Below are 16373 nucleotides of genomic sequence, written 5' to 3' on the forward strand. Positions count from 1 at the left end.
CACAGTGTTCGCAGATGTGTTTCGAGCTTTCCAGTTGTTTTCCCCAGTTTCGAAAAAAATGGAATGTTACGTGTACGTACGAAACGCGTCGCTTTGTGAATTTCAAAGACTACCCCCGATGGGCATTACTACTGTCGCGCGCAAACAGTAAAAATAACATTTGTCAAATGCACAGTGAATGTTTCGTTACGGTTCCAGTGTGTCGTAACGTGCTTTCAGAAATTTTTATCAGAGGAATTTGATATATAATACTAGAAATATTTATTACGTTATTATTTATACCACACTCTAATTATTAGTACTAGGACTAGTACAGTAATTGAAACAGATATTTAATGCGAAGTTTTATGCAGCTCGTTATTTAAACCAAAATATATTATCATAGAATTAAATTTTTATTAAACTTATTTAAACCTAAATATATACATATCGAAGGCTCTTCGGCACTGACAAGAAGAGGTCCCCAGGTGTAACGCTAACCTTTTAATGAGGTGCAGCACATAGATAGAGCTTAAGATTCTGAACTCAATGATATTTGTTTCAGCTGCATATAGCCATTAGTTTATGAAATATATAATCTTCAGTGCCGAGGAGCCATCGAACACTCACCGCGGATTTACTGTAATCATATTACTGAAAATTGCACGTACTACGTAAACTTGAGAGTGACAAAACGATTTCCAGTACCACAAGCGATCCACCACGATTCGGGTAAACAAAGGCAATAGACAAAGATGATTTACAGTCAATAACCGCTACAGAATACGACAAAATTTATTACATGCATTACCGAGCCACTCCATCGTCCTCAGGGCGAAATCACCTTAAAAACATCCCTCTCAGGCAGATAGCTGCTCCAAAACGATCTCTCCCGGTACAGGTGGCGCATGCAGGCAGCGGCACGTAAAATGTCGTCGGTTATTATCGAGTTAACTTGTCGCTCCAGAGACATCCCTCTCTCTCTATCTACCGTTACCTCCGAGGAGGTTCCTCCTAACAAGGTGTAAGTAGCTTTGCAGCACGCGACGAGTGTAGATCAAAGATCCCAGCTGCGAGCAGCCTTACAAGCGCCTTAATGATTAAAACACAGCGGGCCGCTTGTCTTCGTTCGCGGAACACGAGGTGGAAGCTAGTCCTCCGCCGTTAAGCCTTCACCTATCCAGGGAGCGTACCTCCTCCCCCCCGTTCACTTCATCCGCCGTGACCTCTCTCGCTGGGAAGAGGGACCACCCTCCCGATACAGGAGATCAGAGGAAGCCCGGCCATGCGGCATCGTCCGTAATCTGTATCAACGTCTTTCTCCGTCTCGCGTACGTCGTACCCTTCTGCTCTTCGTCTTTCCAAAATCGATTTCGGTTGGGCGCGGGGCCGCGCCCAGGCTCAACATGCCGAGTTCGACTTGAAGCGAGGGCGGTAGAGCACTGGCTGCGGCAGGGGAGGGGGGAGGGAGCACGGCGAGGAGAGCAGAGCCGATGCGTGGAACGGACGGAGACACGGGGGAGGGGAGGGGGATCGCCGGGAGTACGAGAATGGGAGGGAAACACCGAACGGTAGGGTGAGTTAGCCTCATTTAACCGAGAACGGCTACGGCCCCTGCCACGTCGTGCGTGCGATACTCCTCCCCCCCCACCCCTTTCTCCAGTATCTCGCTCTCGTCGTTGCTTGCCCTTTTCGTGAGCTACGGTTCCTCCGACGCACGCAGCACCCCTCTCCTCCTAGCCCTTACAGGAAGCGGACTCTCCGCGCGGAGAATGTGAAATCGCACGGAGAGTCACTTAGGAGGATCGGTCTTCGAGAGGACCCCGCGCGAGATTCTATGCGTGTGTTGGGTAAAGGGACGGCTCGAAGTTTCTCCGTTGATTTTTGCTGTTGGGATATATACTTCGGGACGTCGGGGAAATGTTTGCTCCGCGCTGAGACGCAATAGGGAGGAACGCGATGCCTTTTGGGGTAATGAGTCGAGGGCTGCTGTTTACTGATTTTTCTTATGATTGGAGACAGGTTGTGAGAGGTTCCAGAGGAGACTGGATTGGTGGGTTTTGTAATTATATTTTGGAGTTAGGTACGTTGTTGGATTCCGAGTCGTCGTATTGAGTGCAACACTTTTAAACATAATTTTGAAGAGGTTTATTTAATTACACGTGACAGAGTGTCGTAAAAGTCTCACAGTAAGCTAAACCATAGACTAGGTATAGGAGTAGACATTTTATCTAATGTATTTTTGCGGCCTTTTCTAGGGTTAGGTTACCCCATTTTCATTTTAGTGTCACTAACCACCGTAGATTTACCGTTTCCATAACGTTGATGTCACTAAAATCAGAGGCTCCTGAGGTGTCGGTAGTACAGTTTAGGTGGACCACCAACTCCCATAAGATGAAAGGTCTTTTCTTATACTTCGTTGGTGGCTAAACGTTTCGGAGCTCTCAAGTATCTGTCTGAATTAGGTCTGAGCTTTTTATACAATTGCATAAGGTCTTGTATACTATCGCTCTATCTTAGGAAAAAGATAGGAAAGCTTGTGAGCCTTAATACAGGCTGAGTAACTAGGAAAATAAGGGTGATTAACTTGTTTAAGACAGAGCAGCGCGGTCGCAATTATTTATAGATTGAATTAAAGTAAGTAGGTTGGTCATCCAACAGCATTTTTTTGAGTAGGATTATATTATGAAGATTGAAGGCCTTTGATTGTCCGATGAATTCATTTTTCAGGTTTGCACCGAGGATTATCCGTGTACACTGATGAATTATGTGGTGAGTATTGCCTCCGTCCTTATTATTGAAACTATTTGTCTTATTTCCGAGGACAGAAAGCAGAACGCCGAAAGGAGGAAAGGTTGAAACTAGAAATTTCAGGAAAAGGTTACAAGTAACAGAAGCTTGTGGGGGATGAAGGATTCGTTTCATCTCGGGATGGAAACTTTAGGGTCTGTTGCGAAACAGTTGAAGAAAATTAATTAATTTTCTTACTCGTAGAAGAAACTATCCCAAGGTTTCAAAGGCAACTGTTCCACAGCATATTATGATAAGAGTAAGACCCCAGAATCTTCTTGTGCCACACGTTGTTTTACAACGTTGCAAAATAAACTGTGTAAAAAATTACCTAGCAAGGAATTTTAAATATTTCAGCTTCAGTTGCTTAAAGTTAAATAACCAAGTTTATACCGCTACATCTTCAATCCCCGTGGCAAGCACAGTTTCAAAGAACAGAGATTCCTAGAATGCACGTGGAGCCCTCAGAGATGCAAGAAGGCACGTGGCACGAGCGCGCGACAAGCATGTGTCTGGCTGAAAAGTAGAATATCCAAGAGTCAGACTCGAGAGAGCCGGTCTTGAAGAGTCACTTGAGGTGATCCTCAAAAAAGCAGAGAGTCGAGAATCGTTTAAAAAGTGAACACGACTATTATTTCACTGGACGAATATCCCCTAGTGTCTCCTAAACAACCAACAATTACTTACGCAAATTCTAGATCTCACGCCTCGTTTCCCAAAACCAAAAATCATACACAAAAACTTCCCATCATCCTCTCACTCCGAATTCCCCCAAACTATTCGTAACAGCATTTTACCTTCAATTTCCACGCGATGTCAACCGTTAGAAAAATAGGCAAATGGTTACCCAGGGGTCAAGAAGATCCATTTTACACAGGGACGGATCTGTTCTAGCTAGGGAATCAAGCTCGATGGTTATCGATCGCGGCGCGGAAACGTTTTCGCCCAGGAATTTTCGGAGACCCCGTGTGTGCGTCCTCACGACGAAACGCAGCAAAAAAAAAAAAATAAGAAGAACCGGGGAAAACGCTCGATTTCACAGTCATTGGCTCGCGAAAATGCGACTACGGGGCAGTCATGTGCGCTGGAACGTGCACGTGACGGGAGAACATCCCCCGCGCGCAAGTGCCCCGTTTACGTGTGCAACCGCCGCCGAATGCGGATGCGCTTTGCGACTCGCGCGGTTTTCTATGAACACTACGGTCTTCACACACACGTACACGTATACAGGGTGTTCGCGATAATCTGTACCGTCGTTTCTTTCGTAAACGGTAAACATTAGAAAAAAACCGAAGAGGAGGCAGTTATAGTATATTTTACTAGTAATATGATAGCGTGTTTAAAGTTTTTGTATTTTTAATATTTTTCTAGAAACAAAGGCGACCTTAACTTTATTTAAATGGAATGCTACATGTTTTTTTACATCATATGAAAGTGGGCATTAAAATGAGTTCAACCATGTAGTATATTATGGTCTTCAGGGTCATACAAGGGCAGAAATAAATTCTCTTAAATTTATTAATACAACATACTGGTAAATACAATATTACGAAATTTTAAACTTATTTATTTTATTTCTGCCCTTGTATGACCCTAAAGACCATAATATACTACATGGTTGAACTCGATTTAATGCCCGCTTTCATATGATGTAAAATAATATGTAGCATTCCATTTAAAAAAATCAAGGTCACCTTCGTTTCTAGAAAAATATTGAAAATACAAAAACTTTAGATACGTTATCATATTACTAGTAAAATATACTATAACTTCCTCTTCTTCAGTTTTTTTCTAATATTTACTGTTTACGAAAAAAACGATGGTACAAATTATCGCGAACACCGTGTATACGCATACAGCCAACTGAATGTTTCTTTTAAAGTCGCTAGTTACCGGAAAGCTCCTCCAAGGGAAAAGCCATCGGCCACGCGACACCTGTTTCGAACTCGGTCTCCTGTGCCTCAGGAATTTTTAATGGATCCCCGTGCTCAAACAGCGAGCCTCGATTTAGAATTCCGCGGCCGGGAAATACACGAAGTTAACTCCTTGCGGTGGACCTGGCTACGTGTGCACTGCATGTTCGATTTTACTGCACTCGAACATGTATTATTCCTTCGGTTCTATTGGGTTGTTTCGAGGCGCTTTCTACTTTTCTCGATGTACGTCTGAGGTCGAATAGTACAGCCGGGCAGGAAGTGATTTTATAAGGGTTTTAGTGCCGACCGAAAAAGTTGAACCGGAGCGAAAAGTGCTGAGCCAAAGCGATATAGTTTTGTAAGGTTTGAGGAAGAAATTATAAATATTTAGTTTCAGATGATAATTAGAAAATTTGAAATGGTACATGTTAAGAAATACAGAGAAGATGAATTAATGACTAAAGTAGTGTAGTGTTTGTTAAAATTATATTAATAATGTTTGTTCGAGATTATAAAGAGAATTCGAAAAGTTGGTCATATTTTGTAAACAGCATTTACAAGTAAAAAACATTGTCACATTGACATAGTTTGGTGTAGAATATATAGTACAAAACATAAACGACGTATATTCAGTTATTTATAAAAATATTATAAGTATTCCAAAAGGTAAATAAATAATAATTGTATGATGCATAGCAAGTGTCAAGAGGGCTGCCCACTACAAAGCAAATAATTTATGTATATATTTCATAATATTTTAATTGGGTTAACGTAACATCATGGCAAAGGCAGAAATATAAATAAGTTTCCTAAACTACTAAACGCATCCAAGAAGTTAAGACTTATTATTTTCAAGCAACAGTGAATCATGTACAATGATAAATTGTCGTTGGCACTTTTCGCAAATGTAGCTAATGACGATATATCGTTGTTCGACACTAAAAGGGATAAGGAAAAATAAATCGAAAAAAAAGAATAAAATTTTTTCATACGAGGTTTCGATTTCGAGAAAAATCACGTGGAAGCTTCATCGAGTATGCGTGCATTCGTAGTGACTGTAAGTAGAAACGGAATGTGATGAACAGACACGTGAGCCAAGTGCTATTAAATTACACGAGTATCCAGCAGATATTCAAAGTCGATTATCTCGGAAATAAAGCATCGTAGGCAAAATGTTTATTACACATTTTCAATTTGTTTTTGCATGTAGAACAGCCTCTTGCCCGGTTATACTACCCGACCTGAGAAACCGCGTATAACAAGAAACATTAAAAAACTTAATGAATTTACCTATGCAATTGTTCCCAATATTAATAATATTCACATCGGTAGTCAGCGTGTTTTGTGCCATAATCTCGTAATAAAGTATAAATATAATAATTACATGAATGCAAAATTAAAAGACGGCCAATACCAAGGAAAATAACCGAATCGAATCATTCCTTGTCATTTATACGCTACATGATACACAAACCAAGACCCCTTGATTCCCTATTACCCTTCAATTACCCACTCGTTCGATTCCTACAGCTCGAAGCATAATTCCTACGGGAGCGATGACCCATCGAGAAAGTCCTACGACAAGGCAGACACTTGGAAAATAACGTATAGTCAAAGTTCCGAGGCACACAAGCGCAGGGTTTTCAGGTTTAAAAAATTAATCAGCTCGAAGGACAGACAACGGTCTGTAATTTTGTCGTTTCCGCGAGCGAGGCGAAAGAGTCGTTTGAAAATCGAAATGCATCCTGGGGATCCGATAAATAATTCACCGTGCAGGACGGCGACGGGGGAATCGATAAATAATGAAACGGGGAACAGGCAAGATTCCCTGTCGCCCTTTGAGGTGACGTATTTTTCGCTTCGGTCTTCTTTCATAGGAAGGGGCGGAGCAAATATTTACGGAAACGTCGCCTCGAACGTTTATTAATCGCGAGACGATGGACCACACGATGGCGGACGATGAGCGAAGAGATAGAGAAAAGAAGGTGACGTCTGTGAGAGATATAAAAGCGCGAAACGCTGGCAAAAGAAAGGAAATGCGATTTCTCAGGGTATGCTTTTTCGACGTTCCAACGGCATTGGAATCCTGTACACGAGCTCGAAGGCGAAGGAGCATCGGGGAATTTAAAGTACGTCGCTCTGCTCCCCCCCCCCCCCCCCCAGGGTTATATTTTCAAGCTCGGTGTAGATCTCGCCGATTTCGCGATACACACGGGCGCTGTGGAGCTTTCTTTGTAAAATATAGCGCGCCATCAAATTGCTCGAGAAACTCCACGCTCGGTGGCCATATACAGAGTGACCCGGTGAATTTCCAGGCTCCGAGTTCGAGAGTATAACAAATCGATTGTATGAACTAATGGGGAGGCAAATCCGCTTGGATAAGCGGTTTTCTTGGATGAATTCATCCAAGGGAACGAAAATTTAATATACGGGGTATTATAAAAGAAGCGTTACCATTTTGTTTTTCTGTTGAAGTTATGTCATGTTTTCATTTGACAGTTGTGTAGGATCATCCAATTTTATCGTGGGACGTTTGTAAAGATACTGGTTTAAATTATTAGTCAAATTATATTGTCAAAGAAGATTTTATATGAAGAATATGATATGTCCGTTTTTCTTGACTTCCTGATTTTTATGTCATCCGGTAGTTAAAACGGAGTGCTTTAACACTAGAACTACCAAGGCAGTTGAAATGACTGGTTAGTATACTTTTATAACGATGATTAAGATGTTACAACAATGCATTTTTTCAGATCTTCTGCAACTTTTATTCCGACGTGAAAGTGAACAAATTAGTCAATTCATAAATTTGTATATTTTTAAAAGTTTGTCGTGTTTATTTATTTGATAGGCATGGATATACGTTTATCCTTGGTAGTTCTAGTGGTAATATGACATAGTTGAAAAGGGGGATAATCTATCGGGTCCAAAGATATAAAAATGAATTTTAAACATGGATATAACATAAGAAATACCATTCAAAGGGAGCCTTTTAAAAATGGACAGAACATGAAAAATAACATGAGCGTTTGGACCTTTAAAATTAATGAATGTAAAAAAAAAACAAATATGTAACTTATCATGCCTTTCTAGGATGGTCTTCGTATGCAAAATAAAGTGGAAAATGTAGAATACAATTTTCTGGATGGAGGTCTATGTTCGAGGAAATTTAATTTGGAATTTTCTCGAGAATATGTCTGGTGTTTGTATATTACTCGCTGCTTCTACTTACATGAAATAATAATGGTGAAAGCCTTATTTTTTTCTACCACTAACATGTCTGCTAAAAGGTTATATACTATATATCAATAAATAAATATAAACTAAAGGGTTATATACCCGTATATCAATAAATAAATAAAATGTTTTTACTGTTAGGATGACATTATGACTGCTAACACGTACATTTCACGTTTGCATGATTACTCTTTCACTATTTATATTCACAAGATTGCAAATGTTGCTGTTTCAGTTAAATTTTAAGGTCCACCCGATGCATGGCGGCGAAACGGCGAAGGAAGAGAGAACCGGAGTCGACCCATAATATTTCAATTTGGCATTAAAGGAAAGTATTCGTCCCCTGATCTTTTCTTGCCCTCGTCCTCGCTGAATAAATCCCCCCCCCCCCAGCCACTCGACAGAACTGTGTTACGCAAGAATAATTGCTGCGTAATCTTCGCGGAGTTTATTGCGCGCGGCTTAATTGCACCGTTAAACGACGCGTGAACACGGCTCCTTTTAAACGGATGCCTGGTGGTGGTATGGATTTTTTTTCATTCCGAACCGTCGTCAAAGGATGCGACCGAGCATTTTCTGAACGTTGTGTTTTGTTTACGCTTTTGCACACGTTGCGTACCGTTATTTCGAGCATCGAATTGTAATTGTGTATAAAGTTGATAAATTGTTAAAGCTAAGTTGATAAAGTTGATAAACCGACGATAACGTCTATTTCTTCTTTGATTATAAGAACCAAATATATTAGGAACTGAGATATTATTAGTAGTATTAGAGTGATACATAAATATTAGGTATCGGTCTATTTTGTTTGCCCATTTTAGAGACATTTGCAACATAGAAAAATAAGTAATATACATGAAATAGTGCTAGTCCGATAGGGCAGATATATTGGTAAATAATTATGTCTCGAGATCTCAGTTTATCAATTTAGAGATTCCGGGAGAGCGTGAAAATCACCGATACTGCAAAGTCTATCAATAATTATGAATCACCCAGGTATTGAAAGGGAGAAAAGTGAATAACTTTTCAAAAGATAATTGCAAGAATAATTATTTTGTGAAAGACAAATTATGGTACAACGCAGAATATGTTACTATTTTAGCAATTAGATTCGTAAATTTGTTTATTCGTCAATTCATTACCAATCTGGAAAATCTGATAGGATTGCATATCAACTTCTGAAGGAGTATATAAAGAAGAGATATTGACGTCACGTTTATTTAGTCCGGTTATAATTGTCCGGTGTGTAATAAACCCACCACAAGCAACACCTACGTTAAATAATGCAATCGATAATCAGCTAATAATAAATTTGAACGAGCTGCAGTCCCTAATGAGGCGGTGCGATGCTTCCTTTAAATTATGCACCATGAGGAGCGGTGACACGTTAGATTGAAACAAGAGAGAAAGATGCCAGATAATTTTCAATGCAGAGGCATAGAGGATGCGCTACTGTACCGGGTGTAAATAAAATATTAAATATAACATTTAATAATTCAATGTACAGTATTTAGTAACTAATGGTACTATAATATTTAAAAATAGAATTAAAAATCACTGGAATCATAAAAGTACTAACTTAATTACTTAACGAATAAAGTACCGTCCAATAACTACTCGGCTGTTCATTAATTTGTAAAATGCAAAAGTAAAAACAAAATTAAAATTCTCCATTTCTGTTTACACATTTTCTAACTCACCTCACTGTTAGTATTTCTGATATTAAATCTTTTGACCTTTCAAAGTGTACGTTCACTTTCACGTTCATAGAAATATTATACAAATTCTCCAAGACTCATGAACTGAATAAACAATCGCCCAGAACCGATTTGATGTACCAAGAATAGCAATTATAACTAAAGAAGGCACGAATATTTTGTGGTACTTACAAGGGAACTTCATCAATTCATTGAAACTTTGCTGTTTGTAGGAAATCTCAATAGAATTATCAAGCAACTTTTAAATTTTCGTTTCAAAAATTTCTTTATATCTAGGATAATATTAAAAATATACAGGAAAATAGGAAAACATAGATTAACTTTTAATAACTATTTTAACCCTGAAAAACCAAACAAAAATTGTCCGATACTTCTATTGACACCCCTTACAAACCTGCAGCATTAAAAAAAACACTGGCATTTTCAGGTTACCGAAGTTCCCCTGTTTAGTAGCAATAATAATTCTTCACCACCCTTTATAGAAGCAAGCCACTCACCCTCCGGCCGTCCAGCGCAGAGTCCCGTCGTTCGGCCATTTTCCGTTTCGCCAGCAGCAGCCCGGTCCTTTGTCGCCATCAGATTATTAACTATCATCGAAAGGTAAATGTAGCGTGGTCCCACAGGTGCAGACGATCAATAATTCATGCACGACGAAGTCGTTCTCGCCCGAAAAGGATTAATTCGGGCATATACTCACAGCTTTGCTCGGCTACTATCCCTGTGGTCCTCTTCGATGCGCCTTGGTAGGCTCTTCGAGAGTCTATTGTCGATCGTTCCAGCGGCCTCCAACCCCCACGGACGTCGAACTCCATCGTATTTATAAAGTTCTCGGACGCGAAGAGTGGTCTGGACACTCGACTATCGGGACAGCCGGTGAACGCGAACCAGGAAGATTCGAGGAAGATTGCCATTGAAAGGTCACGGATGAAAACTTCTTAATTCTCCACGACGTGCTCCAGTTTTCCCGGTACGTAGACGGTTGGTCCGCAGGGGGGAGCAATCCAGGGACCCTTTTCATCCAGGGGCAGCGTTATTACAGGGCCTGGGAAAAGAAAAGTTCCGTTTCACACTCGACCCCGGGCCATTTACGAGGCCAACCGGGTCGGCCTAACCGTTAAGAACGCGAGTCGTGCCGGGCGACGATAAACGCGCCCGCCCTGCCCCCCTGCGACCTCCCTCGTAATCGAGAAACAAGTTCAACGGGCAGAGCCAGGGATTTATTTCGATTGCCACGGTCGGTCGCCTTCCCCCGCGGAACAAGGAATGAATAGAAACGCATCGCGTGACTATGATTTTATTACCTACCGTCCGCTTCCGGGTAATTTACCCGAGAAATCGCTCGACGGCTTGAACCTGACACGGGAAATTCTGTAATTCCTTGAGTGGCCCCTTGATTGCTCCTGATACTCTCGTGGTTCGTCCCTTTAAGTTTACGAAGACGATATTCTTGGAGAATGCACGTAGACAGTGACTAACTTCGCTTGGACTCGTATAATATCGTTTTAAATATATTGTACTGCTGCATGAAAAGTGTCACAAGGAGATAATATGTCATTTTTCAGGAAAACGAAACGAACGTGATTATGCACGTAGCATTTCGTATGTACTAAATAAAGCGACAGTGGCGCCATCTCGCGTGAACTACTGGACCTCAATGTGTGACGTTTTTCTGGACGGTGGATTTACGTTTCGGTAGATATTTCGCGCGATAAAATGGAATTGAACATTTTTTTACTCGTGACAGTATTTCTCTCGCTGGAGTACGTTATCTTGGGATTTCACCTGTAAATAATATATTCTAAGATTTAATCGTCTAAATGATAGACGCTTCTTTGTTATAATTAATAATGTATTCGTTTACGTAATGATTTAATACTTTAGAATTTATTTTTGAAAAATAAGAGAGCTTGGAAGATTTGGATTTAGAATCACTCATGGAATTACAAAGTTTGGGAAAAGAAGGAAACCGTTTTTCCAGGAGGTTCTCTCCGCCGAAGATTTCCTATAAATTCGTTAATCTTCCTGGGTATAGCTCGTTGGTTTCTCGACAGACGCGTATCCGCGGGAGGTTTCCCTTTGTAAAAGTTATCGTTTTCATAACTCATCCCGTTCAAAGAGGGTGGTTTCTGCCTGGGGTTGACCGACCAATGAAAATATGTCCCTGTTACGAGAGGATTAGCGAGGATTAGCTGAAAGATTTAGAATCGTCTCGTGCTGCGTGCTCGCTAAACGACTAAGCCGGAAATATGATCACCTTTCCTCGACATCCCCGAGGCATCAATTACATAAAAAAAAATAATATGGTTAATCAGCACGCGAGGCACTTTTATTATATCTCGTCGAATTACCCTCGAATCAATTACTGAAAATAAAGTACAACAAATCTATGGCATCTAATTACTCACAAAGGATGTTATGAGAGTATCTAATAATAAACGATATTGAGATCTTCCTTTTCATGAAAAGATAATGGAAAGTAATATCAGGAAGTGTACGAAGTTATAAAAAGAATCACTTACCCCCATACTGTCAGACGTAGCGAAGAAGAAACAAAAGGCATCACTGCTTTGTCTTCCATAAAAGAGATACAGAAGTGTAGTGGGATCAGTGGATTCATGTTGTACCGTATGTTCGCCAATCTCGGTTAGGCGGATAGAAACAGGATAGTGCTACGACTCATCATAAGCTTAGGTTACGAGTTGTCCAAACTGCTGCCTGTATAAAGAAATGAAGAGATACACTTTCCTTATCTCGAGGCGAATGCACAACCCGTAAAACCGTCTTCCCAGTTTTCTTTAATGGACTTTGCTGTTTCATTGGATGCGTGAAGCTGCAATTTAGAAAAACTTTGGACGAACATACAATCCCGGACCTTTCTTCGAATACTAAGTATATTCCTCCAAATTGTATAATCATGCAAAACTGGTATTTGCAGAATTTACGAATGTGTCCTTTCTATTATGAATTAATTTTAATATTTTAAAGAGATTTAGCGAATTTTTTTTAGATTAAATCAATATTTTCTACTTAACATTTGAAACAGAAATTGAAATTATATTTTTAATTATATTTTTCGTAAATGCTACAATTGTTCGACTAATGAAGTAACATTTATGATCGAAATATTTACAATTATTTAGTGATACATTATGCAAAATGTAGAACAACTTATTTGGTTACCAAAGCGTTGATAAATTTATAAAAATGTCTGAAGTATATGAAAGTATGAGGTATCTTTTCCCTGCATCGCGGAATTGGAGAATTATGCAAACGTAACATACCATGACCCATTATCCTGCATTTGCACAGAAAATTTATTCTTAACTTTTGTTGTTTGTGTTTTTATCTCGTACGTTAAGGATATGAAGAATGCAAATATAAGATTATGTAATTTAGTTGTAAAACCGTTCGTTCACACTTTCCGGTGTTAACTTCCGCCGTATGTTGCCACGGGTAATTTGAATGGCCAAGGATTATTCTGAAATTCAAATATAGGGAAACACAGGGAAAGGTGCGTTTCCACTACACAGCTTCGCCATTAGTTTACGATTCCCAGGGGTATACGAAGGGTTGCGCGTGACGGTTATAAGGCCCTGTAACGGGGAGTCGGATAATGTCGCGCCCTACGAAGGGTTGACTCCAAGTTATAATTGCTATATGTTAACCAGAGGGGATAGGCGAGAAAACGGCAATGTTTTTATTATGAATTTCCACCATTTTCCATCGGCGTTCACTTTCGGGAAATTGTAAAATTCTGGTTATGTTGATATTGAAATTTTCATGTGTAGTAATATTCTATTCTCTTTTAATCCAAATGATACTAGAATAAATATTTACAATCAGTTCTTTACGCCTTGACAGCATAAATAAATATGAAGAACGAATATTGATTATATTATTTCTAAACAGTTCCTAATAATATTTCTAATACAACAATAATCATCTAATACAAAGAATATTTCTTAAAACATATATTTATCTCATTTCGGATTACAACAAAAATTAACTTACAGTGTTTACTACAATTTTGTTTATCAAAAATTTTCGCAAATTTGATATACTATTCGAAAAATTTCATCTTTTTATTGAAATTCATATGGAACAGTTTTAATCGTTTCAACCACCTTATCCAGTAAAGCTCCAGGAGGTTCTGTTCCACCACGTGAGGAGTCGCCGGTTCACCACTGCTGTAAATATCCACGATCAACCCTTTGTTTATCTGTAAGTTCATTTACAATGTCACATATCTGCGTCAGTCTCCATTATTGAACGTGTTACATCACTTATGCCAAAAGAGTAGGGGTTTTCCTACTATTACACCTATGAAAACCAGGTCATTTTCATAATCTCTTTTAGGGAAGCATATGTAAGACTTTCAACATACTCAAACACCTTTAATAACATCGTTAAAAATTAACGCTCGTACAGATGTATTAATTTCAGTAATCGTTGAACTTCCGAACACATGATTAAAAAATGTGTCGGTTTAATTAAACTATGTCAATTTCACGGATTTGTGTGGTAAAATAAAATTCCTCCCACCTCCAAAGAAGAAAGACCTTTGAATTCAATACTGTCTCCCGACATTATGAAATTCAACAAGAGATTGAATATTCTCAGAATAATTACCATAAACGGGAATGCATCAGAGGCATTCACAGCTCCAATGGCAGCAACAAGCCGCAACATTGTGGGATGAGTAATTGGCGACATTATTGTTTGCACATTTGTTTTTCTCCAAAAAATTAAATGTAAGGCACCCCTGTACAAGTCATTTGAACAAACTGAAGATACAATAATACATGAGCTAATTCACTGTACTGGAAGAGACACTAAGTACAAGAGAATTATTGTATGTTGGAAAGATCGATATATCTTTTACCTATAGAAAGCAATGCAGGGTGCTGTTTCCCTGTATCTCAAGACTGGATGTTTTACAGAACGTGTAAGAATCTTTATTTTCTCCATGTCATTTAAAACAGGTTTCACGCTCCTGTATAATAATTCAACATTAGGAGAAATTTGAACTTCTTTCTCTAACAATGTGTCTTTTATGTGAGAGTAAAATTGATTAAGAAGTTCACGTCGGTCTAAAAAAGAATAGATCAATGAAAGTAAATAGAAAGCCAGGTAAAAATTCAAAATAACTCAAACATGGTCTTGAAACCTTTAATATGTTGATTAAAATTTTCCTTCCCATGAATTGCTATCGTCTTTTTAACAGTCATTTCTGTCTGTAATTTTTCTATTATGGATTTCGTATGGCGAAGAATAAATAATACGTGTGAAGTATCCAAATACTTAGCATTTTCATTATACTCTGTGATAAAATTGTCAGAGCCATAAATGCTAAATGAATCTATATTTTTTATTATATCTTTGCACCATGGTCTATAGCCATAATAGTGATCTATTTGATGATTATAATTTGCATTACTCTTTCCTGTCTGTACATTATATTTCTCTTCATAATGTACATTCCTCTTGTAAATTTGATATTCTGATTTAGGTTCACCCACATAGATTTCTTTATTCGGTGTATGATTTGACTTTGTTGACACATATTTTTCTTCTCCATTTCTTACTGTTTTCCTGTTTGTATCACTAAAGTATGATATATACTTTCCTCTATCAATTTGTTTCTTTAGATCATAACGAACAGTTTCGTCGGACTGTCCCACTTGTCTTGATTCTATTTCAGAACAAACATCAGTTTTTAACACAGACTCTTCTTTTACTTTATCTGCTTTAATGCATGACGAATCTTCGACTTTTAATTTCTTACATATAACACTCGAAAATATCATATTTCGAAGACATTGACGAGAAATAATACTGTCAACATTATAACCACAAAATTGTAACGAACAAAGTAAGTACTTGTTACCAAACATAACTGTCGGATCTAATATAAAAATAATGGAACTAATGAATATAACAAATTAAATGAAAATTTGGTGGTCATATATGGAACAACTCATATCTTCGGCGACAATGTTAAAAACAACTTATGCAACTATATTATTATGTCTAGAGATGGCATGAACTGCTACTTGTGAATCACTCATGATTCGATCACGTTCGTTCCCAACAGTGATGCCAGGACGTGGGATTTTCTCCCACATGGGAGCCTTCGTGCGCATGCGCATGCTGACGTCACAGCTCGACGGCGGTTGTTTCCATGGATGTATCTATGTGCAACAGTAGGTACGCGTAAGGGGCCCTTCCCAGTTGTTTCCCGCGTTTTTCGTTAAAGTGAAGGTGAGTCGCGTAATGTTATATAATATATTGAATTGTAGTGCAATATTAGTGTATTACAGTGACAGAAACCAGAAGATGGATTACCAGCAGCCTAGTTCGAGTGGATTGGCGGATAAGAAGAGAAGTAACAAAGGGAAAGTATTCCAATTATCTTGGCTAAAGAATAATATTTTCAAAGACTGGTTAAAATCTGATAATAATAAAAAAGCTTTCTGCACGGCTTGCAATAAAGTCTTGGCATGCGGAAAATCAGAACTTATTAGACATTCGCGGACTCAATTACATATTAAAAATACAAGCAAAAGCTGTGATATCACACCATCTGTTTTATTACCAAAAGTTGATAGTAATTCTGATTTGGACCATGTTAATAAAGTCAAAACAGCCGAAATAAAGTTAGCTGCGTTTTACGCGGAGCACAATATAGCTTTTCAAACAATTAATCACATGGTCCCTTTATTAAAGGAAACCT

General features: G+C 38.8%; 1 protein-coding gene across 1 annotated transcript; it reads right to left on the bottom strand.

Moving 5' to 3' along the window:
- Nucleotides 1-13700: 13700 nt before the first annotated feature.
- On the bottom strand, nucleotides 13701-15447 carry LOC107189401 (mitochondrial genome maintenance exonuclease 1-like). Its single transcript, XM_015577925.1, has 4 exons — nucleotides 14808-15447; nucleotides 14523-14730; nucleotides 14270-14402; nucleotides 13701-13859 (listed from the first exon to the last, which is right to left on the bottom strand). Exons 1-4 carry the CDS (start codon nucleotides 15445-15447, stop codon nucleotides 13701-13703), a joined length of 1140 nt encoding a protein of 379 aa, XP_015433411.1.
- Between the last annotated feature and the right edge of the window lie 926 nt (nucleotides 15448-16373).

This window comes from Dufourea novaeangliae, unplaced genomic scaffold, assembly GCF_001272555.1.
Source record: "Dufourea novaeangliae isolate 0120121106 unplaced genomic scaffold, ASM127255v1 scaffold147, whole genome shotgun sequence".
Taxonomy (NCBI): Eukaryota; Metazoa; Arthropoda; class Insecta; order Hymenoptera; family Halictidae; genus Dufourea; species Dufourea novaeangliae.

Bases quoted from the DNA above. Each gene is read 5' to 3' on its own strand.
- LOC107189401 (XM_015577925.1), bottom strand. From the start codon at position 15,447: ATGATATTTTCGAGTGTTATATGTAAGAAATTAAAAGTCGAAGATTCG. The intron at 14,731-14,807 runs GTTTCAAGACCA...ATTCTTTTTTAG, and splicing joins TTTTAATCAACATATTAAAG to ACCGACGTGAACTTCTTAAT. The intron at 13,860-14,269 runs GTAATTATTCTG...ATGAACTTACAG, and splicing joins CTGATGCATTCCCGTTTATG to ATAAACAAAGGGTTGATCGT.